The sequence below is a fragment of the Ranitomeya imitator genome, chromosome 5 (assembly GCF_032444005.1).
Source record: "Ranitomeya imitator isolate aRanImi1 chromosome 5, aRanImi1.pri, whole genome shotgun sequence".
Classification (NCBI taxonomy): domain Eukaryota; kingdom Metazoa; phylum Chordata; class Amphibia; order Anura; family Dendrobatidae; genus Ranitomeya; species Ranitomeya imitator.
The window spans coordinates 688,699,112-688,724,226 of record NC_091286.1 but is presented as its reverse complement, the minus strand read 5'-3'; the positions used below and the strand labels follow the sequence as shown (position 1 = coordinate 688,724,226).

General features: G+C 44.4%; 1 protein-coding gene across 5 annotated transcripts in view; it reads right to left on the bottom strand.

Moving 5' to 3' along the window:
• PTK2B (protein tyrosine kinase 2 beta) overlaps positions 1-25,115 on the bottom strand; it is a 167,307-nt gene that overhangs the window by 10,206 nt on the left and 131,986 nt on the right. For 4 of the 5 annotated variants that reach the window (XM_069728437.1, XM_069728438.1, XM_069728441.1 and 1 more), the window contains 8 exons: positions 24,272-24,380; positions 23,896-23,961; positions 18,472-18,597; positions 18,189-18,350; positions 2,518-2,556; positions 1,315-1,342; positions 1,107-1,153; positions 60-203 (listed from right to left, as the gene is read on the bottom strand). In XM_069728437.1, the coding sequence (XP_069584538.1) occupies positions 60-203; positions 1,107-1,153; positions 1,315-1,342; positions 2,518-2,556; positions 18,189-18,350; positions 18,472-18,597; positions 23,896-23,961; positions 24,272-24,380 (721 nt within the window). The remainder of the gene's footprint in view (positions 1-59; positions 204-1,106; positions 1,154-1,314; positions 1,343-2,517; positions 2,557-18,188; positions 18,351-18,471; positions 18,598-23,895; positions 23,962-24,271; positions 24,381-25,115) is intronic. The other variant, XM_069728440.1, reaches the window with a different exon arrangement.

Below are 25,115 nucleotides of genomic sequence, written 5' to 3'. Positions count from 1 at the left end.
TGAGAGAAGTAATAACTATGGAACATTTGGCTGACAATGCCCTCTATGGTGGAGCCCACCTTGACCACATTGACGTATCCCTCGGGGGGCAGTTGGTAGATGTCATTCTTCAGTTGCAGCACCGATTTCACCAGCTCCATCACACTCTGGTACACGTAGTCATCCGTACGATCGATGTTGGCAGTCGGAGTCGGTTGAAGAGCCTGAGACAAGGAGCAGTAATGTTACCATCAGCCAGAACCTGACGTGACACAAGGTAACACTGTTTCCATTGGTGGCAAAAAATAGTATCCTCAGAATAGTGATTGTCACGGGGCTACCACGACAGAGAGGTTCCAGAGAACCGCAGCACTCTGGGCCTCGTTCACACACGATGAACAGAATCTTTTTTCCTGAATTCTGACCTGGCTGTCTTGTGACAGCAGGGCAGGAGTTAAACCTTGTTACTGAAGTTGCTGAGAGCTATGTCTCTCAGCTGATTTGGTTTTGGTAATCTCCGCTCCTATATAGACTTAGCTTTGTCTACAACTGTTGTCAGTGATCAGTTCTGCTGCCTGGCTTGGAGGTTGAAGGAGCATGGTATTATTAGCTTGGAGGTTTATTTACAGAGATTGGTGTCTGCTGTTTTGGTTGCATGTTAAACCTGTTTTCCTTCCTAGTTTTTTCCTTCTCTTCCCTTCTCTGTGTTTCCTCTGTGGTTGTGTGAGTGTTTGGTGAGTTTGAGACTTTTAGTTACTTTGTCTGTATACCCTGTTTAATTGTCGGATTTATACAGTGGTGCAGTCCACCTCCCTTGGTGGGAGAGGGGGCCACTGATAGGGCCTGCACAGGAGACAGGGATACGCTGGCGGCTCAGGCCTCCTAACCATTATAGGTACCCCTGAGATAAGGGAAAGCCAGGGCCCCATTATAGTGGCAGGGACAGGTGCGGGTCCCAGTACGCCGTCCTGCCCCTTTATCGCCGTTAACGGCGTGACAGTGATAAAATGTATCCTCACAACAGTGCCAGACATAGTGTTCTCATAATGGTGCTAGATACAGAATATTCTCAACAGTGCCAGCCCCGTATCTTCACAAGTGTCGGTCTTGTTATACCAGATCCTCACCTGAGCTCCCAGCCTTGGAGGCTTCTGCGGTGGAACCGTGAATTCAGCTGTAAGATAAAAACAAAGTCATGTATAAGATGACAACACTTAACTTCCATCAGAGAAGTTAAAAAATATTAATGTTAATTTTGACCATGAATATACAAGGCAGGAGAGGCTAATGTGGCCTTATCTTGCCTTACTGGAAATGTGCAATTCGTATACTCACTGTATGCAATGTCTTTCTCTGGAAGTGGCTGGAAGATAGAAAAAAAAATTAAAGTAGTAAAATTCTAGAAATGGATTCTGGAACATAAGAACCTGATTGTGGTGGTCACCCTGCTTCCCCCTTCTAATTGTCCTGTGTGTAGCTGCAGGACAACTGTCTGCAGCAGGAGCCTCCCCCCTCTGCAATAGGAAGTATAGATCTGCACCCAATGCAATGAATAGTGGGTATATCACACGGGGCGATGCATTCGGACCTTGCTATTGCACTGGATAAACACTATGGCTCCAATAGGAGGGCTGGACTAATAACACCTTGTGGCCAAAAACTTCTAGCTTACAGTGAAAATAAATAAAAACTAAGACTGATGAAGACCACAGCTAGTGGTTGATTTATTGTACTTATTAATCTTCAATTTTATTTCATTTTAATACCAGTTAAAAAAAAATCTGTGAGTTCCCCTGATTCTGCCACTTTTTTCCGTTTTGCACTGCGTCATTCCATTGCAGAGATATTCACATTTGCTTCTTCTGGAGCACAGTATGGGAAATCTCTGTTTGCAGTCCAACTGGGCTTTTCTTCAGTTATCTCTGGAGCGTGTGCTTTCATCGTGTCTTCCCAGACGCTGCCAACTCAGAGGTGTCTAAGACTAATAGAGCTATGTCTGGCAGCATCTGGGAGGGGGGAGTGAAAATGAACGGAGAAGATTCTGAAGAAATGCCCAGTTGCACTACAAGCAAAGATTTCACATACTGCGCTCCAGAAGAGACAAATGTGAATATCTCTGCAATGGAGCGACGCAGCGCAAAACGGAAAAAAGCGGAACAATCAGGGGAGCTCAGGGATTTTTTTCAAGTTATTCAGCACAATTTTTGGAGCAAGTGATAGGGCTGCTTTACGCTGGCTATATGCTCCAAATTTGACCCTGATTAGCCTACTTTCATATTAGAACAATGAGTACAACGTTTGCGTAAGTGGTTAGTTTGATGGGTTTAAGGACAGTAATAAATTAGCAAAATTGTATTCTTTTTATAAACATTCAGAAAAGTAAAAGTTTGAGATTTATGATGATCAGTAGATAAAAAGAAAAGTTTTGCGCAAATTAGAATGTGTGTACATTGAATGGATAGAAGAGGTAGAATATCCTCATCCTGGTGGTTCTGCCACCTGGATAATTACTGTATAGAAACTTGGTGAAATACTGACCACATCAAGGGTCTTGTCGTTAGTTTGCTGCTTTGGATCCTGAAGGAAAAAAAACAAAAACATAATTGTACAAAGGCAATACCATTGCATCCTGGCATCGGGTGTAGCAGTGAGCATTGCCACCATTATCGCAGCTGGTCATATAACTAGCTATGCTCACTCATAGGGCACATCAATACCAAGGGTTGTCTGGTGAAGTACTCCAAAAATCATAAAAGTATTGCACTGACAGAGGAGAATTTTAGCTGCTGAACGAAGAAATATTTTGCATCGAAAATGGCCCATATACGTTAAAAAATAGTCTCACCGCAATAAAATATCTCAACGGGACAAAGGAGCAAAAACACAGGTACAGCAGTATGTGAAACCCATTTATTTTTGTGATTTTCCTAAGTTTAAACCATAATGTCTCGGTCTCCTGAGAACTGCAGTTAGGATTTGTCTAGTTTAATTAATTAGTGATATTTTTAAATATTTAAAACAAAGCAAACATTGGCCGACCAAGGTGTGAAATTGAATAATACATGACCAACTCAAGGGTCGACCAAAGTGTGAAAGTAAACAGTGTCCTACAAACTCAATGCACTGCTAATGTTTTAGGTAAACTATTCCCGACCAATTCACCTCCCCCGGCTGGTACCCCGATTGCGGGGTCCTTAAAGCTCTACCCTCCTGGTATTGTTGGATGCCATATAACCGGGTAGATCCTTGCTCCAGCAAAGAGAGGTTGGTCCTGAGCCATCTACTACCTTCATATACCAAATATACAGTATATGATATATATATATACATACATACATACAGAGAATCTCCCTTCTGACTTGATCTCACCTTTTAATATTCTCAGCATGCAGAATTCTAGTAAGATGCCTGGATTTTAATCCTGCCCCATTCCTGGTCACCGCTGACCTCTATTCATTAAAGATTTCACATAAGCAGCCGGCCGGGTCCCTGGGAATCCCAGATATTCCCCCTCGGCTCCTAAACTCCTCTTTTTGTGATACATCAGAAAGCGGCAAATAACCAATTACATCTAACATCCGAGGGGCACACGGAGAGTCACGGGGAGGGGGATAAGAATATTTAAGCAATGGGTCAATCTAAGCAGCCTAATTAATCACCCACAGCGCCACTGAGACTCGCCAACCTCTATAAGGTGAGGGGGTCGCTGTTTGCATGCGGCCGAGGTAGGCGATATCCAGCTCTGGGAGTTACCACTTCTGCCTGTTCTCCATCGCTTTAGGGCATTTTTTTAATGAATTTCCCCTTTAAGTCAAAAAACGTGACTAGTAAATATAAATCCTCGATACATTTGTCCTTTAGGATAAATAGTAACAGAGAACGGACACCGAGATGGCGCCATTTAAATGACAGCGATATATAAGTGGTTAATCAGCAGCGATGGGAGCTAGCTCTGATCAATGTTAGAGGCATGTGAAGCATCCGGCACCGGCTCTGAGTGGGGTGCGATCGTCCATCATGGAGTGTCAGAGTGGGGTGCGATCGTCCATCATGGGGAGTCAGAGTGGGGTGCAATCGTCCATCATGGGGAGTCAGAGTGGGGAGCGATCGTCCATCATGGGGAGTCAGAGTGGGGTGCGGTCGTACATCATGGGGAGTCAGAGTGGGGTGCGGTCGTACATCATGGGGAGTCAGAGTGGGGTGTGATCGTACATCATGGGGGGTCGGAAGGGATTAATGTAAGGCAGAAAAAATAAATATGCAGACGTCTCTAAAGCGCTGTGGGAATTAATGGCCTTATATGAACAAGTAAAATAAATATTTGTGATTTTCATCAATTCATGATCTTTTTTTTGTTAAAATGTCTCCTCACTACGAGCTGATCACTGATATTTCTGCTGCTGGGACTCAATCAGGTGAATCATTAAGCAAAGGTTCACTTCCACAGCAGTGCCATCACGGAGAAAGGAGGGATCAAACGATTTTATCGGAATTAATAGGATGTCTGTAAGATGAATTGACCTTGTACGGCCTCCAGAGTGAGAAACTCTCTATATACTCACTATATACTCTCATCCTAGGTAATAAAAACCTGCCTGCAGGAACCACTAGGTGGAGCTGATGAGCTTACTGCATACGATCTTCTGACTACTGGAACTAATCAATCTCCCTCTCAATCAACTCCTCTCTGACCTATCCTGAATGCAGTAGCCAGACTCATATTTGTATCCAGCTGCTACACCACTGTACTGTTGTGAATTCTGTTATCGAACTCCCTCCTGTGGTCATGAATGGTACTTCGGCGAGTTCTGTCCATGGACTTCCTCTGGTGGCTGTGAGTGGAGCTGCTGCTTCTGAGGTTCCTTCCACAGGTGACGTGGTTTATTCTTTGGCTGGCTGCTCTATTTAACTCCACTCAGATCGTTACTCCATGCCAGCTGTCAATGTTCTTGTACTGGTTCAGTTCGCTCTTGGATGTTTCTGGTGACCTGTCTACTCCAGCAGAAGCTAAGTCCCTGCTAGTTAATTATTTGTTCATTGTTTTCTTGTCCAGCTTGCTATCTTGATTTTGCCTTGCTAGCTGGAAGCTCTGGGATGCAGAGTGGCAACTCCGCATCGTGAGTCGGTGCGGACGTCTTTTTGCACACTCTGCGTGGTCTTTTTGTAGTGTTTTGTGCTGACCGCAAAGATACCTTTCCTATCCTCAGTCTGTTTAGTAAGTCTGGCCTCCCTTTGCTGAAACCTGTTTCATTTCTGTGTTTGTGACTTTCATCTTAACTCACGGTCAATATATGTGGGGGGCTGCCTTTTCCTTTGGGGAATTTCTCTGAGGCAAGGTAGGCTTTATTTTCTATCTTTAGGGCTAGTTAGCTCTTAGGCTGTGAAGAGGCATCTAGGCAGAGTTAGGTACGCTCCACGGCTATTTCTAGTTGTGTGATAGGATTAGGGGTTGCGGTCAGCAGAGATCCCACTTCCCAGAGCTTGTCCTGTGTAAGGTTAACCATCAGGTCGTTCCGGGTGCTCCTAACCACCAGGTCCATAACAGTACAGCTGGCCCAAAGTATTAATGCATCTCAATAGAGGGATAAGAGAAGTTCTGAGACCATTTTTTTTTCTCAGCAGTATTTTTTGTCTTTCTTTTCCCCCAAACCTCTGGGTGGTTCAGGACACAGGTGTAGATATGGACATTCAAGGTCTGTCCTCTTGTGTGGATCATCTCACTGCAAGGGTACAAAACATTCAAGATTTTGTGGTTCAGAATCCGATGTTAGAGCCTAGAATTCCTATTCCTGATTTGTTTTCTGGGGATAGATCCAAGTTCCTGAATTTCAAAAATAATTCTAAACTGTTTCTAGCTTTGAAACCCCGCTCCTCTGGTGACCCCGTTCAAGAAATAAAAATCATTATTTCTTTGTTGCGTGGTGACCCTCAAGACTGGGCATTTTCCCTTGCGCCAGGAGATCCTGTATTGCGTGATGTAGATGCGTTTTTTCTGGCGCTTGGATTGCTTTATGATGAACCTAATTCAGTGGATCAGGCAGAGAAAATCTTGCTGGCTTTGTGTCAGGGTCAGGATGAAGCGGAGGTGCACTGTCAGAAGTTTAGAAAGTGGTCTGTGCTTACTCAGTGGAATGAGTGTGCCCTGGCGGCAATTTTCAGAAAGGGTCTTTCTGAAGCCCTTAAGGATGTCATGGTGGGATTTCCCACGCCTGCTGGTCTGAATGAGTCTATGTCCTTGGCCATTCAGATCGATCGGCGCTTGCGTGAGCGCAAAGCTGTGCACCATTTGGCGGTATTCTCTGAGCATAGGCCTGAGCCTATGCAGTGTGATAGGACTTTGACCAGAGCTGAACGGCAAGAACACAAACGTCGGAATGGGCTGTGTTTCTATTGTGGTGATTCCACTCATGCTATCTCCGATTGTCCTAAGCGCACTAAGCGGTTCGCTAGGTCTGCGACCATTGGTACGGTACAGTCTAAATTTCTTTTGTCCATTACTTTGATCTGCTCTTTGTCATCCTATTCTGTCATGGCATTTGTGGATTCAGGCGCTGCCCTGAATTTGATGGACTTGGATTTTGCCAGGCGCTGTGGTTTTTTCTTGGAGCCCTTGCAGTATCCTATTCCATGAGAGGAATTGATGCTACGCCTTTGGCCAAGAATAAGCCTCAGTACTGGACTCAGTTGACCATGTGCATGGCTCCTGCACATCAGGAGGATATTCGCTTTTTGGTGTTGCATATTCTGCATGATGTGGTCGTTTTGGGGTTGCCATGGCTACAGGTCCATAATCCAGTATTGGATTGGAAATCTATGTCTGTGTCCGGCTGGGGTTGTCAGGGGGTACCTTGGTGATGTTCCATTGTTGTCAATTTCGCCTTCCACTCCTTCTGAAGTCCCTGAGTTTTTGTCAGATTACTGGGATGTATTTGAAGAGCCCAAATCCGGTGCCTTACCTCCTCATAGGGATTGCGATTGTGCTATTAATTTGATTCCGGGTAGTAAATTTCCTAAGGGCCGACTGTTTAATTTATCTGTGCCAGAGCACGCCGCTATGCGGAGTTATATAAAGGAATCCTTGGAGAAAGGTCATATTCGCCCGTCATCATCACCGTTGGGAACAGGGTTCTTTTTCGTGGCCAAGAAGGATGGCTCTTTGAGACCTTGTATTGATTACCGCCTTCTTAATAAGATCACAGTCAAATTTCAGTACCCTTTGCCGCTGCTGTCTGATTTGTTTGCTTGGATTAAGGGGGCTAGTTGGTTCACCAAGATAGATCTTCGAGGGGCGTATAATCTTGTGCGAATTAAACAGGGCGATGAATGGAAAACAGCATTTAATACGCCCGAGGGCCATTTTGAGTACCTGGTGATGCCATTCGGGCTTTCTAATGCTCCATCTGTGTTTCAGTCCTTTATGCATGACATCTTCCGAAAGTACCTAGATAGATTCATGATTGTATATTTGGATGATATTTTGGTCTTTTCGGATGATTGGGAGTCTCATGTGAAGCAGGTCAGAATGGTGTTCCAGGTCCTTCGTGCGAATTCCTTGTTTGTGAAGGGGTCGAAATGTCTCTTTGGGGTTCAGAAGGTTTCATTTTTGGGTTTCATTTTTTCCCCTTCTACTATCGAGATGGACCCTGTTAAAGTTCAGGCCATTTATGATTGGACTCAGCCGACATCTGTGAAGAGCCTGCAGAAGTTCCTGGGCTTTGCTAATTTTTACCGTCGCTTCATCGCTAATTTTTCTAGTGTTGCTAAACCGTTGACTGATTTGACCAAGAAAGGTGCTGATGTGGTCAATTGGTCCTCTGCGGCTGTAGAGGCTTTTCAGGAGTTGAAGCGTCATTTTTCTTCTGCCCCTGTGTTGTGCCAGCCAGATGTTTCGCTCCCGTTTCAGGTCGAGGTTGATGCTTCTGAGATTGGAGCAGGGGCTGTTTTGTCGCAAAGAAGTTCTGATGGCTCGGTGATGAAACCATGTGCCTTCTTTTCTAGAAAATTCTCGCCTGCTAAGCGCAATTATGATGTTGGCAATCGAGAGTTGTTGGCCATGAAGTGGGCATTCGAGGAGTGGCGACATTGGCTTGAAGGAGCCAAGCATCGCGTGGTGGTCTTGACGGATCACAAGAATTTGACTTATCTCGAGTCTGCCAAACGGTTGAATCCTAGACAGGCTCGATGGTCGCTGTTTTTCTCCCGTTTTGATTTTGTGGTTTCGTACCTTCCGGGCTCTAAGAATGTGAAGGCTGATGCCCTGTCAAGGAGTTTTGTGCCTGACTCTCCGGGTGTTCCTGAGCCGGCGGGTATTCTCAAAGAGGGGGTAATTTTGTCTGCCATCTCCCCTGATTTGCGGCGCGTGCTGCAGAAGTTTCAGGCTGATAGACCTGACCGTTGTCCAGCGGAGAAACTGTTTGTCCCTGATAGATGGACTAGTAGAGTTATCTCTGAGATTCATTGTTCGGTGTTGGCGGGTCATCCTGGAATCTTTGGTACCAGAGATTTGGTGGCTAGATCCTTTTGGTGGCCTTCTTTGTCACGGGATGTGCGTTCTTTTGTGCAGGCCTGTGGGACTTGTGCTCGGGCTAAGCCCTGCTGTTCTCGTGCCAGTGGGTTGCTTTTGCCCTTGCTGGTCCCGAAGAGGCCCTGGACGCATATTTCCATGGATTTTATTTCAGATCTCCCTGTCTCTCAAAGGATGTCGGTCATTTGGGTGGTTTGTGATCGCTTCTCTAAGATGGTCCATTTGGTACCCTTGTCTAAATTGCCTTCCTCCTCTGATTTGGTGCCATTGTTTTTCCAGCATGTGGTTCGTTTGCATGGCATTTCGGAGAACATCGTCTCGGACAGAGGTTCCCAGTTTGTTTCGAGGTTTTGGCGGTCCTTTTGTGCTAAGATGGGCATTGATTTGTCTTTTTCTTCAGCTTTCCATCCTCAGACAAATGGCCAAACCGAACGAACTAATCAGACTTTGGAAACATATCTGAGATGCTTTGTTTCTGCTGATCAGGATGATTGGGTGTCCTTCTTGCCTTTGGCTGAGTTCGCCCTTAATAATCGGGCCAGCTCGGCTACTTTGGTTTCGCCTTTTTTCTGTAATTCTGGTTTCCATCCTCGTTTCTCTTCAGGGCAGGTTGAGCCTTCGGACTGTCCTGGTGTGGATACGGTGGTGGACAGGTTGCAGCAGATTTGGACTCATGTGGTGGACAATTTGACATTGTCCCAGGAGAAGGCTCAATGTTTCGCTAACCGCCGGCGCTGTGTTGGTCCCCGACTTCGTGTTGGGGACTTGGTTTGGTTGTCATCTCGTCATGTTCCTATGAAGGTTTCCTCTCCTAAGTTTAAGCCTCGTTTCATTGGTCCGTATAAGATTTCTGAAGTTCTCAATCCTGTGTCATTTCGTTTGGCCCTTCCAGCTTCTTTTGCCATCCATAATGTGTTCCATAGGTCGTTATTGCGGAGATACGTGGCGCCTATGGTTCCCTCCGTTGATCCTCCGGCCCCGGTGTTGGTCGAGGGGGAGTTGGAGTATGTGGTGGAGAAGATTTTGGATTCTCGTATTTCGAGACGGAAACTCCAGTACCTGGTCAAGTGGAAGGATTATGGTCAGGAAGATAATTCCTGGGTTTTTGCCTCTGATGTTCATGCTGCCGATCTAGTTCGTGCCTTTCATTTGGCTCGTCCTGATCGGCCTGGGGGCTCTGGTGAGGGTTCGGTGACCCCTCCTCAAGGGGGGGTACTGTTGTGAATTCTGTTATCGAACTCCCTCCTGTGGTCATGAATGGTACTTCGGCGAGTTCTGTCCATGGACTCCCTCTGGTGGCTGTGAGTGGAGCTGCTGCTTCTGAAGTTCCTTCCACAGGTGACGTAGTTTATTCTTTGGCTGGCTGTTCTATTTAACTCCACTCAGATCGTTACTCCATGCCAGCTGTCAATGTTCTTGTACTGGTTCAGTTCGCTCTTGGATCTTTCTGGTGACCCGTCTACTCTAGCAGAAGCTAAGTCCCTACTAGTTAATTATTTGTTCATTGTTTCATTGTCCAGCTGGCTATCATGATCTAGCCTTGCTAGCTGGAAGCTCTGGGTTGCAGAGTGGCACCTCTGCACCGTGAGTCGGTGCGGAGGTCTTTTTGCACACTCTGCGTGGTCTTTTTGTAGTGTTTTGTGCTGACCGCAAAGATACCTTTCCTATCCTCAGTCTGTTTAGTAAGTCTGGCCTCCCTTTGCTGAAACCTGTTTCATTTCTGTGTTTGTGACTTTCATCTTAACTCACGGTTAATATATGTGGGGGGCTGCCTTTTCCTTTGGGGAATTTCTCTGAGGCAAGGTAGGCTTTATTTTCTATCTTTAGGGCTAGTTAGCTCTAAGGCTGTGAAGAGGCGTCTAGGTCGTGTTAGGTACGCTCCACGGCTATTTCTAGTTGTGTAATTGGATTAGGGATTGCGGTCAGCAGAGCTCCCACTTCCCAGAGCTTGTCCTGTGTGAGGTTAACCATCAGGTCGTTCCAGGTGCTCCTAACCACCAGGTCCATAACACTTCACCCTGTGCCAGTCATTGCACTGGTTACCTATCTGACACAGAGAACAATATAAATATATCACTTTCACCCAAAAAACTTTCGACAACGCTGCACTGCCCTACATGTCCTCCTCATCTCTGTCTACCACCCTACTTGTCCTCTCCACAGTGCTGCACCGCACTATTACTCCTGCTGCCTATCTAACACCCTACCCATCCTCTCTGCAGCTGTAACACCCCAGGGTCCTGGTTGTCACAGTGGCATTGCTTTCCTCACGGGGAGAGTGATGTCACACTTGGAAGCAAAGGAAGATCTTCTTTATCAGGTAACCACAAGCATACAACATGTTCACACTCCAGGCCAGAAGGGGGAGCCCTGATCCAGCTCATGGGTCACTCCCCTATATATATTCTGGTCTGGAGGGAAAGGAATTCAGTTAGTTCCTGTCAGAGACAGAGGAGAAGGAAGCTGAGGGGCCGTACAGCCAAGATGGTACTGCAGCTCCTGGATAGGGAGAATACAGAGAGAAGAACACATTGTAGTGAGCGTGCAAGAGAGAGAAGCACAGGAGAGAAAGAACTGGGGAGAATAGCTGCGACTGAGCTACCTCCTTGCAGAGAGCAAACACCAGTAGCCGGAAGACCGAGGTTGTGTCAGACTCCACGAAGCACAGCAGAAACCAGCAGGACAGCTGGATTACACGTCACCTGTCTGCCCTAACACCTGAATACACATTGGCGCATAGAGCCCGGGTCATAACTGAAAGGTGGCAGATGAGGTTTAACAATGATAAATGTAAGGTTATACACATGGGAAGAGGGAATCAATATCACCATTACACACTGAACGGGAAACCACTGGGTAAATCTGACAGGGAGAAGGACTTGGGGATCCTAGTTAATGATAAACTTACCTGGAGCAGCCAGTGCCAGGCAGCAGCTGCCAAGGCAAACAGGATCATGGGGTGCATTAAAAGAGGTCTGGATACACATGATGAGAGCATTATACTGCCTCTGTACAAATCCCTAGTTAGACCGCACATGGAGTACTGTGTCCAGTTTTGGGCACCGGTGCTCAGGAAGGATATAATGGAACTAGAGAGAGTACAAAGGAGGGCAACAAAATTAATAAAGGGGATGGGAGAACTACAATACCCAGATAGATTAGCGAAATTAGGATTATTTAGTCTAGAAAAAAGACGACTGAGGGGCGATCTAATAACCATGTATAAGTATATAAGGGGACAATACAAATATCTCGCTGAGGATCTGTTTATACCAAGGAAGGTGACGGGCACAAGGGGGCATTCTTTGCGTCTGGAGGAGAGAAGGTTTTGCCACCAACATAGAAGAGGATTCTTTACTGTTAGGGCAGTGAGAATCTGGAATTGCTTGCCTGAGGAGGTGGTGATGGCGAACTCAGTCGAGGGGTTCAAGATAGGCCTGGATGTCTTCCTGGAGCAGAACAATATTGTATCATACAATTATTAGGTTCTGTAGAAGGACGTAGATCTGGGGATTTATTATGATGGAATATAGGCTGAACTGGATGGACAAATGTCTTTTTTCGGCCTTACTAACTATGTTACTATGTTACTATAACATCACCCCAGAGGACCCCTTTAAGCAGCGTCAGTTATCTGTGACCGAATACCACAGGTGGCATCACAAACAAACTTTATTCATAAAACTCCTTTAAAGACTTTCCCTTTTACTTGGGCGCCCAGACCCAAAAACTGGGTCGCAGCCACTGTGACCACTCCTTTATTAGCGACCAGACCCGATACCGGGTACCCCACGGCCCTGGCGGACGTTCCACAGTGCTACACCGCACTACTACACCTTCTCATGTCGATCTTCCACCCTACCCATCATCTCTATCTATCACTCTACCCATCCTCTCCACAGTGCTGCACCGTCCTACATCTCCTCCTCATCTGTCTACCACCCTACATGTCCTCTCCACAGTGCTGCACCGTCCTACACGTCGTCCTCATCTTTATCAACTTAAAAGTCCTCTCCACAGTTATCACAATTCTTCTTATCTGAGTGTCTGGGAGCAGTGAATATATATGTATACAGTACAGAGCAAAAGTTTGGACACCTTCTCATTTAAAGATTTTTCTGTATTTTCATGACTATGATATTGTACATTCACACTGAAGGCATCAAAACTATGAATTAACACATGTGGAATTATATACTTAACAAAAAAGTGTGAAACAACTGAAATTATGTCTTATATTCTAGGTTCTTCAAAGTAGCCACCTTTTGCTTTGATGACTGCTTTGCACACTCTTGGCATTCTCTTGATGAGCTTCAAGAGGTAGTCACCAGGAATGGTTTTCACTTCACAGGTGTGCCCTGTCAGGTTTAATAAGTGGGATTTCTTGCCTTATAAATGGGGTTGGGACCATCAGTTGTGTTGTGTAGAAGTCTGGTGGATACACATCTGATAGACCTTCTGAATGGACTGTTAGAATTTGTACTATGGCAAGAAAAAGGCAGCTAAGTAAAGAAAAACGAGTGGCCGTCATTACTTTAAGAAATGAAGGTCAGTCAGTCCGAAAAATAGGGCAAACTTTGAAAGTTTCTCCAAGTGCAGTGGCAAAAACCATCAAGCGCTACAAAGAAACTGGCTCACATGAGGACCGCCCCAGGAAAGGAAGACCAAGAGTCACCTCTGCTTCTGAGGATAAGTTTATCCGAGTCACCAGCCTCAGAAATCGCAGGTTAACAGCAGCTCAGATTAGAGACCAGGTCAATGCCACACAGAGTTCTAGCAGCAGACACATCTCTACAACAACTGTTAAGAGGAGACTTTGTGCAGCAGGCCTTCATGGTAAAATAGCTGCTCGGAAACCACTGCTAAGGACAGGCAACAAGCAGAAGAGACTTGTTTGGGCTAAAGAACACAAGGAATGGACATTAGACCAGTGGAAATCTGTGCTTTGGTCTGATGAGTCCAAATTTGAGATCTTTGGTTCCAACCACCGTGTCTTTGTGCGACGCAGAAAAGGTGAACGGATGGACTCTACATGCCTGGTTCCCACCGTGAAGCATGGAGGAGGAGGTGTGATGGTGTGGGGGGGGCTTTGCTGGTGACACTGTTGGGGATTTATTCAAAATTGAAGGCATACTGAACCAGCAAGGCTACCACAGCATCTTGCAGCGGCATGCTATTCCATCCGGTTTGCGTTTAGTTGGACCATCATTTATTTTTCAACAGGACAATGACCCCAAACACACCTCCAGGCTGTGTAAGGGCTATTTGACCAGGAAGGAGAGTGATGGGTGCTACGCCAGATGACCTGGCCTCCACAGTCACCAGACCTGAACCCAATCAAGATGGTTTGGGGTGAGCTGGACCACAGAGTGAAGGCAAAAGGGCCAACAAGTGCTAAGCATCTCTGGGAACTCCTTCAAGATTGTTGGAAGACCATTCCCGGTGACTACCTCTTGAAGCTCATCAAGAGAATGCCAAGAGTGTGCAAAGCAGTCATCAAAGCAAAAGGTGGCTACTTTGAAGAACCTAGAATATAAGACATAATTTCAGTTGTTTCACACTTTTTGTTAAGTATATAATTCTACATGTGTTAATTCATAGTTTTGATGCCTTCAGTGTGAATTTTACAATTTTCATAGTCATGAAGATACAGAAAAATCTTTAAATGAGAAGGTGTGTCCAAACTTTTGCTCTGTGCTGTATATATAAAGGTAATGTTGGTGCGCTGCCATAGTGAGAATGCGGTAATTAAAATAAGAACCTTTTACTTAGGATCAAAATCACCATCCACTTTTAAGCTGCGGATCGGAGTCTTCATCAAGTCCGGAGCCGAAATCAGTTTTGCAATTTTGCTCCTAGATAAGAGGTACTTATTTTCCTTACTGCATCCTCACTAACGTCTTTTGGCAGCGCACCAACATAACCTTCATATTTTTAGCCTTCCCGGTTCCCATTGGTGTACCACGGATGTGCTGAGTCTCACTGCTTATACTCCAAGTGCTGCAACCCTGCATCACCAGAAGTAAGCCATTTAGCGCCACCATCTCCATCTTATTTGTTGGACACAGTGAATAACAGGTCTGCCGTCCAATCTAGGAATAGGGTGTGCTGAGCTGTCAGTATGGCGATGGACAATCAGATGCTGCTAGGGTGTGCTGAGCTGCCAGTAACTAGTGTGACGAGGGGCTTCATCCATGTGTCTCTTGCCCAGAGTCATTACCCAGCTATTTAACCATCTCTCTGCCTTAGATTGCTGCCAATTGTAGCTTTGTAGGTAGTAGGTGTGTGTGTGCTCTGTGTGCTGCTTGTCTGTTATTCAGATTTTTGCTGCTCAACCTCGGATTTGTCTTGACCATCCGTTTGCCTAGCCCTTGACCATCCATTTGTCTAGCCCAGTGGTTCCCAAACTCCAGTCCTCATGGACCCCACGGGTCATGTTTTCAGGAACTCCTTAGTATTGCGCAAGTAGTGGAAGTATCATCAAGGCATCAGGAATTGTCTCACCTGTGCAACACTATGGAAATCCTGAAAACATGACCCATGGGGTCCGTGAGGACTGGAGTTTGGGAAACACTTGTCTAGCCCTTGACCATTCATTTGCCTAGCCCTTGACCATCCATTTGCCTAGCACTTAACCATCCGTTTGCCTAGCCCTTGACCATCCATTTGCCTAGCCCTTGACCATCCGTTTGCCTAGCCCTTGACCATCTATTTGCCTAGCCCTTGACCATACGTTTGCCTAGCCCTTGACCATACATTTGCCTAGCCCTTGACCATCCATTTGCCTAGCCCTTGACCATCCGTTTGCCTAGCCCTTGACCATCCATTTGCCTAGCCCTTGACCATCCATTTGCCTAGCCCTTGACCATCCATTTGCCTAGCCCTTGACCATCCATTTGCCTAGCCCTTGACCATCCATTTGCGTTGCCCTTGACCATCCGTTTGCCTAGCCCTTGACCATACGTTTGCCTAGCCCTTGACCATCCGTTTGCCTAGACCTTGACTATCCATTTGTCTAGCCCTTGACCATCCGTTTGCCGAGCCCTTTTGTCATGATCTTCTTGGAATATTAACCTCGGACTGTTTCCTGACTACACCTTCTTCTCACCCCTCTCTCTATGACAAACTCTCTTGGCTTTTGACCTCGGACCTCTCGTCTGCCTCATGGCTTATCCATAAATAGTGACTAGGTTCACATTACAATTCACCTGATTTTTTTTCCCCCTACCTGTATGGATCCTATTTGTACACAGTGCGATCAGGTGACGAATTTGACTCAGGTGGTTCCAGGATCTGGCCAGAGAGCAACAGACTCTCCAAGAGTTTTCTTGTGCTGCACCGCTTCTCTGGAGTGTGAAACCCCAGAAAATGCAGTTAATTCCCATTTGCCATCGTTTTAAGCCTGCCCTAAATACATCTCTGATACTTCCTCTGTTTTCTCCACACTCCATGCACCCAGCAGCACTTTTGTATTGTACCAGATCCTGGCTGGTGATCGCTTCATGCACGAATCCTCGCATTACGCTCCTCTACTCATTACGACCCGTTGGATTGCTCATTGCTGCAGCCAGGATCATAAAATACTGAAAAATTATTTTTCTCCTGAAGATCATTATTCCAGCGGGAAAAAAAAAAGGAAAATGTTGTTCCCCCCTCCCCCGGACCCAGCGCTGCCAGCAGGAGGAGAGCAGCCATTAGCGTATTGATGTATCTACAGTAGAAGACTGTTTTACTGATTTCACAAGTGATTTTCTGTCCCTTTGAATTAATCATCTGACGGCCTGAGTTACACGGGGGCCTGGGGACACCCCCGCTATAATGAATGGACCTGAATGTGCTGCGATGATAATAGGGAGCAATATCTGAAAACGATGACGGGGATGAGCGACACGATTACTGCCGTTCATTGGATACATTTGTTGTATTGCATGTTTAAAGGGAAAACTACCTATTGCTTTTGTGTCACATTTGTTTTTGTATCACTTCCATTATTAAAATACAAAATTACTAAACTTGCAATTTTCACATTGGCCACTGGGGATATTTTAGACTGATATTTCCTGTCTTTTCAGGAAGTGTTTTCATCAGTTTCCTTATCATCAGAGGAAGGATTACACCTCTATACACTGCTAATAACGCGACGTTCCAGCTCCATCAATTCAGAATGACATTTGCACCCGCTCATTAGATGCTTTGATACAAAATAGTCGCCAATGTGGCTAATGTACATGTGCACTTCCTGATGTAACAGGAAGTTACAGCGTACAAAAGCCCCAGTGGTCAGTGAAGGAATTGCAGGATTTCTAATGTGTGTGTTTTTTTAATAAAAATTGCGATTTGAATATAATAAATATTGTCATTTTAAAAATAAAATACATGTAACACAATAACCTGTATTAAACAGGAGGTTGTTTTCTGATTTCCCTTTAAGGTTACAAAAGAAAAACATTAAAAGACAAAAAGTCAACAGCCCAAAGGAGCCACCCGGTGTACGGAGTGTATAGCAATGTGCATGTCCACTGTATAAGAGGAGTACTAGTGGACTCACATGCTCAGTCACTCTCTCCACTGCTGGATCCTACATAGGACAACCCTGCCCTGTACAGTAAGACAGCAGTATATAACAAAGCAAAGACAGTTCTTGAGTATTGACTTGTGAGTGAGAAATAAATAAATATTACTTTTCACAGCTGCAGACTCCATGGTACAATTATCATCTACATGGAAACTTACTTATACTGTATTTGAGGCTGCCAGAGGGAGAAGGAAACTGATTGGGGATTATACATACAGTATACAGAGGGAGATGTAGACTGACTAGAAAACTTATGGTGGGCTATGTTTACAACTGCCAGAGGGTGAAGGTGTCTGACTAAAGGAATGTACTAGGGGTTAAATGTAAAACTGTGAGATGGAAAAGTGGACCAACAGGGGACAAGAAAAGCAACTGCCAGAAGGTGACTAAGGGAACAGGGAATTACTGAGCAGGAAGAAGAAGGTGAAAGCATTGCTGACTATATAGCTGCAGAGTGGAGAACTTACTTTGGACTGTCTTCTGTGAAAGTGGGAATTGACTAATATCTTATTGATGATTATATTTTAAGTTGCCAGAGGGTGAAGGAAACTGATCAAGGGGACATACAGGTATATATACAGTATGAATAGTTGCGAGTGTGTCAAGCAGACTGACTAAGAGGACTATTTTCTGTGAAAGCAGGAAGCAGACTTATTGGTGTATTGGTGCCTACATTTTTAGCTGCCAGAGTGGGAAGGAGGCTGATCGAGGGGACATACTGGTTAATATATTTACAGCTGCCAGTGTGGGAAGGAGACTGACTAAGCAATTTTCTGGAAATTATATTTAAAGTTGAGAAAAGAAAGGAGACCATATGTGGGTCTATATTGCAACATACTGATGGGAAAGGAGACTGCCTATGAAAGGGCAGCTGCAAGAGGGAGAAGGAGACTGGCTAAAATTATGTGAATTAGAAGGAGGAGTGAAAGACCAATAGAATGAATACAATGGGCAGAAACAGACATATCACTGCCCAGCAGCCTGCCTGCAGAACACAGATTGGCAGTGATGATGAAGAAGACACAAAAGGGGAAAACGAACATTGAAAAATGTATGTTTCGTAAGTAAATGCCCTTTTGTGGCAGTGGTGCCCCCCAGCAGTCTTCTTACCTTGAGGTTATTGACCAGAGACCTTTCTTCTTGTTTCAGCCATGCGTTGTCTTCCACCATCTGCTGCTGCTGACGATTCATGACCTGCAGCATCTTTGCCCGTTCTTTCTCCCATATTTTCTGGGCTTCCTCGCGACTGCTGGGCTTTAGAAAGTCCTCTTCCTTCCCGGGAATGAAAAACATAACAAAGGAGTAAATATCGTGCACCATCGATGGTTGCGCCCAAACCAAGCCGTCAGCAGGCAACGAGACACGATAGTGACGCCAAGCATGCAAGCCTTACCCTCATGCTGCGCCGCTTGATGATGCTGTGCCGCAGGAGCGGTGGACTGCGGGTGGAGTCAATTGGAGACTGGTATTCTGTTGGGCTGCAGAGAGTGGGCGAGCTGGCACACAGACTCTCGGGCACCTGCGCAGAGAAGGTGCGGGGCACAGACACAAACACACAATTAGCAGCTTTGGCAGGTGCAGAGCAAAGAAGCGCAGGAAAAAGAAGTCAACGCAACATAGACGAGGATGATCTGCGCGAAACGCAGCAAAAGCAATAGCGGTTCTCAACGATGAAGAATTTGTATAGAGTCTTGAATATGGGGTGCTGCCATTGGCAAGGCTGGACTTACAGAAGCTCCATGGCAAGCCCAGATGTCTAGCCAAGTCTAGTCTTTCCATAGAGCTACGGCAAGGCTAGACTAAGCTCTATTGTAAGGCTAGACTAAGCTCTATGGTAAGGCTAGACTAAGCTCTATGGTAAGGCTAGACTACGCTCTATGGCAAGGCTAGACTAAGCTCTATAATAAGGCTAGAATAAGCTCTATGGCAATGCTAGACTAAGCTCTATGTAAGGCTAGACTAAGCTCTAGGTAAGGCTAGACTAAGCTCTATGGCAAGGCTAGACTAAGCTCTACGGCAAGGCTAGACTAAGCTCTATGGCAAGGCTAGACTAAGCTCTAGGTAAGGCTAGACTAAGCTCTACGGCAAGGCTAGACTAAGCTCTAGGTAAGGCTAGACTAAGCTCTACAGCAAGGCTAGACTAAGCTCTATGTAAGGCTAGACTAAGCTCTATTGCAAGGCTAGACTAAGCTCTATGGCAAGGCTAGACTAAGCTCTACGGCAAGGCTAGACTAAGCTCTATGGCAAGGCTAGACTAAGCTCTAGGTAAGGCTAGACTAAGCTCTACGGCAAGGCTAGACTAAGCTCTAGGTAAGGCTAGACTAAGCTCTACAGCAAGGCTAGACTAAGCTCTATGTAAGGCTAGACTAAGCTCTATTGCAAGGCTAGACTAAGCTCTATGGCAAGGCTAGACTAAGTTCTACGGCAAGGCTAGACTAAGCTCTACGGCAAGGCTAGACTAAGCTCTATAGTAAGGCTAGACTTAGCTCTATGGTAAGGCTAGACTAAGCTCTATGGTAAGGCTAGACTAAGCTCTATGGTAAGGCTAGACTAAGCTCTATAGTAAGGCTAGACTTAGCTCTATGGTAAGGCTAGACTATGCTCTATGGTAAGGCTAGACTAAGCTCTATGGTAAGGCTAGACTAAGCTCTATGGTAAGGCTAGACTAAGCTCTATGGTAAGGCTAGACTAAGCTCTATGGTAAGGCTAGACTAAGCTCTACGGCAAGGCTAGACTAAGCTCTGTGGTAAGGCTAGACTAAGCTCTATGGTAAGGCTAGACTAAGCTCTATGGTAAGGCTAGACTAAGCTCTATGGTAAGGCTAGACTAAGCTCTATGGTAAGGCTAGACTAAGCTCTATGGCAAGGCTAGACTAAGCTCTAGGTAAGGCTAGACTAAGCTCTAGGTAAGGCTAGACTAAGCTCTACGGCAAGGCTAGACTAAGCTCTACGGCAAGGCTAGACTAAGCTCTAGGTAAGGCTAGACTAAGCTCTAGGTAAGGCTAGACTAAGCTCTACGGCAAGGCTAGACTAAGCTCTATGGTAAGGCTAGACTTAGTTGTAAATCTAGCCTTGTCATAGCATTACATCAAACCATTCCAATGGCGGTAACTCTTACTTATGAAATGTGTTACAGTATTACAATGTTGCTTATTTTTATGTGTATTATTGATTTTGTTTTTAAATTTAAAAAAATTAAAACAACAGTAACTCTTTAAATATGTAAAGAAAATACTAAATTTAATAAAAAAAAACCTTTTAAAAATAAAACAGTGAAAGAAGCATATTTGCCACATTTGCCTTTAAAGATCCGAATCTTCAAACATCACATTATTTGTCCTACATGAGTATTTAAAAAAAAAAAAAAAAAAGTAGCAAAATTATATATACAGTGGGTTCGGAAAGTTTTCAGACCCATTTACATTTTTCACTCTTTGTTTCATTGCTGCCATTTGGTAAATTCAAAAAAGTTCATTTTTTTCTCATTATTGTACACTCCGCACTCCATCTTGACTGAAAAAAAACAGAAATGCAGTAATTTTTGCAAATTTATTGAAAAAGAAAAACTGAAATATCCCATGGTCATAAGTCTTCAGACCCTTTGCTCAGTATTGAGTAGAAGCCCCTTTTGAGCTAGTGCAGCCATGAGTCTTCTTGGGAATGATGCAACAAGTTTTTCCCCCCTGGATTTGGGGATCCTCGGCCATTCTTCCTTGCAGATCCTCTCCAGTTCCCTCAGGTTGGATGGTGAACGTTGGTTGACGCCATTTTCAGGTCTCTCCAGAGATGCTCCATTGGGTTTAGGTCAGGACTCTGGTTCGGCCGGTCAGGAATGGTCTCAGAGTTGTTCTGAAGCCGCTCCTTTGGTATTTTAGCTGTGTGCTTAGGGTCATTGTCTTGTTGGAAGGTGAACCATTGGCCAAGTCTGAGGTCCAGAGCACTCTGGAAGAGGTTTTCATCCAGGATATCTCTGTACTTGGCCACATTCATGTTCCCTTCAATGACAACCAGTCGCCCTGTCCCTGCAGCTGAAAAACACCCCCATAGCATGATGCTGCCACCACCATGTTTCACTGTTGGGATTGTATTGGGCAGGTGATGAGCAGTGTCTGGTTTTCTCCACACATACCTCTTAGAATTATCACCATAAAGGTCTATCTTCATCTCATCAGACCAGAGAATCTTATTTCTCATAGTCTGGAGTCCTTCATGTGTTTTTTAGCAAACTCTATGCGGCTTTCATATGTCTTGCACTGAGGAGAGGCTTCCGTTGGGCCACTCTACCATAAAGGTCGGACTGGTGGAGGCTGCAGTGATAGTTGACTTTGTTGAACTTTCTCCCATCTCCCTACTGCATCTCTGGAGCTCAGCCACAGTGATCTTGAGGTTCTTCTTTACCTCTCTCACCAAGGCTCTTCTCACATGATTGCTCAATTTGGCAGGACGGCCAGGTCTAGGAAGACTTCTGGTGGTCCCAAACTTCTTCCATGTAAGGATTATGGAGGCCACTGTGCTCTTAGGAACCTTGAGTGCTGCAGAAATTCTGTTGTAACCTTGTCTAGATCTGTGCCTTGCCACAATTCTGTCTCTGAGCTCCTTGGCCAGTTCCTTTGACCTCATGATTCTCATTTGGTCTGACATGCACTGTGAGCTGTGAGGTCTTATATAGACAGGTGTGCGCCTTCCCAAATCAAGTCCTATCAGTTTAATTACACACGGCTGGACTCCAATGAAGTAGAACCATCTCAAGGAGGATCACAAGGAAATGGACAGCATGTGACTTACATATGAGTGTCTGAGCAAAGTGTCTGAAGACTTATGACCATGGGATATTTCAGTTTTTCTTTTTTATTAAATTTGCAAAAAATTCTACATTTCTGTTTTTTTTCAGTCTAGATGGGGTGCAGAGTGAACATTAATGGGAAAAAAATGAACTTTTGTGAATTTACCAAATGGCTGCAACGAAACAGAGAGTGAAAAATGTAAAGGGGTCTGAACACTTTCCGTACCCACTGTATAAAACAAATCACTGCTATCATGATATTTCTTTTTACAGCAAAGTGAATAACCCAATAAAACAATGGCAAAAATCTGCATTTTGCTTTTCAAAACGCCCCCAAAAATTTTTATTCCAATTTGCAATACAAGTTTTTGGTGCTTGGAGGTGGGAGTAAGAAAAAAAAAAATCAGCATCCTCGGGGAGGGATGAGGGAGTTCATATTTTAATCGTAAAGCACAATGAGTAAGTTTTATTTGCAGTACCACTCCGGGCCACACGGAGTGCTGTTGGGAAGAATGCGCGGGTCCAAAATCAGAAAAACGATCATGGAAATTTTAAATATGGCGGAAACTATTACTGTTGATATTAATGGGATTTCCTTGTAAAAAAAAACTGAATGTCGGCGCAGATTTTCATATTATGTCCTGTTGGGACTTTTTTCTGCACTGCTTTAAACACAGATATTTCTGGCCTGATCGTTTCTGAGCTAATTAACACTAAAGGACATTTAATGGTCCCATAAACCTATTAGGATCGGAGCGGAGATATTTCCGTCCTGGACCCGGTATCTCAGCGGTGAGCAGCCCTGACGCTGATAGATAAGTTTTTTCCAATCACAGCGGGAATGTTCTGACTTTCTCCTGCCTTGTGACCAGATGACACCTCGGCGGCTCTTTGTGAGCGATCGGTCTGAGCCCAAATTACATCATTTCTGCTGAACAGCAGGAAAGCAAATACAAAGGCTCGTCCGTCCCGCGTCCGGGTATCACACAGCTGCCGCCGCCGCCGCCGCGGAGAGCGCGCACACAGCTCAGTATCACATAGGCAACACACATCTGGGAACGGGAGGGAAGACTTTACAATAATTCACTCCGCTTTTGCTGTGATTTTTTTTCTGTTAATATTCTGTTGATGCCAGCAAGAATTAAATTGACTTTTCTACTCCGAAGATAGACAGCTGCTCCGAGGTATGGAAGGGCCGTGAAGAAACGGTCATGACGAGATCATGGAGACCTGAACTATTATCTCTGAGATCTGAGATAATCACAGAAGATCTGAGACTAAAAATCAGTGACGATCTGAGATCTGAGATAATAGGTCAGAGCTTCAATACAGTATATGTCAGCGATCTGAGATAATAGGTCTGAGCTTTTATATATGTTAGAGATCTGAGATAATAGGTCAGAGATTCTATATGTGCCAGGGATCTGAGATGATAGCTCAGAGCTCACATGTTACAATGTATATAAAGGTGAATCAGAGATCCGAGATAATAGATCTGAGCTTTTATATATGTCAGAGATCTGAGATAGTAGCTCAGAACTCACATGTTACAAATGTATATAAAGTTGAGTCAGAGATCCGAGATAATAGGTCTGAGCTTTTATATATGTCAGATCTGAGATAATAGGTCAGAGTTTCTATATATGTCAGGGATCTGAGATGATAGCTCAGAGCTCACATGTTACAATGTATATAAAGGTGAGTCAGAGATCTGAGATAATAGGTCTGAGCTTTTATATATGTCAAAGATCTGAGATAATAGCTCAGAGTTTCTATATATGTCAGGGATCTGAGATGATAGCTCATATACAATGTATATAAAGGTGAGTCAGAGATCTGACCAGACTTTGAGACAATAGTTCAGGGCCAGAGTTACTAAGTATCGAGGAGTGAGATACATCGACCCAAACGTCACCAATTACTGACAAGTTTTCTATTATAAAAAGTGTAAATGTCGATGTTCTAAAATCTGTGACTCTGAGATCAATAAAAACTGCAAGACAAATCATAAGGCAACCGGGACAACGGTGATTACCTGGAATTGTAGACTTGGGGCCAGTAGATTACCGGGTGCTGAAGCTTTGTATTTCGGGCGGATCGGCTGAGGGAGAAAGGAAACGTTTTTACTTTTTCATTCCATTCTCCATCATCTATTGGGGTAGAGACTGGAGACCCCCAAATATATAAGACGGTAGGCAGGATCTGCTAAAGCGTATGGGGACCTCAAAAACTAGAAACATCCCATAATCTGTAAAAACATGAAACAAGTGATCCACAAGAAGATGTGAGATCCTGAGAGCTAACAGGAATCCAGGAAAAGGACGAATGCAGCTCAGGACAAGACTAAAGGAATCTGTGATCTGTAGGTAAAGATGCAAACCTGCACCATGCTACGGTATATGAAGGCTTACCTTCGGAGGGGGATCCTGAGCCAGAACTGGTTCAATGATTTTAGGAGGACGCTGCCGGTTATTCCTTTCTTTGTCTTTTACAATCTCTTTCTCTGTCTGATAGATGTCACTGCAGAGAAAGAAATCAGATAAGAAATATGCACAGGACACAAAGTATCACCCAAAATAATGACACATTTTTCTAATATACTGCACCATTGGGATTAACTAATATAATTCTACTCCCACTACTATAATACTGCTCCTATGTACAAGAATATAACTACTATAATACTGCCCCTATGTACAAGAATATAACTACTATAATACTGCTCCTATGTACAAGAATATAACTACTATAATACTGCCCCCTATGTACAGGAATATAACTACTATAATACTGCCCCCTATGTACAAGAATATAACTACTATAATACTGCCCCCTATGTACAAGAATATAACTACTATAATACTGCCCCTATGTACAAGAATATAACTACTATAATACTGCCCCATATGTACAAGAATATAACTACTATAATACTGCCCCCTATGTACAAGAATATAACTACTATAATGCTGCTCCTATGTACAAGAATATAACTACTATAATACTGCCCTTATGTACAAGAATATAACTACTATAATACTGCCCCCTATGTACAAGAATATAACTACTATAATACTGCCCCTATGTACAAGAATATAACTACTATAATACTGCCCCCTATGTACAAGAATATAACTACTATAATACTGCCCCCTATGTACAAGAATATAACTACTATAATACTGCTCCTATGTACAAGAATATAACTACTATAATACTGCCCCATATGTACAAGAATATAACTACTATAATACT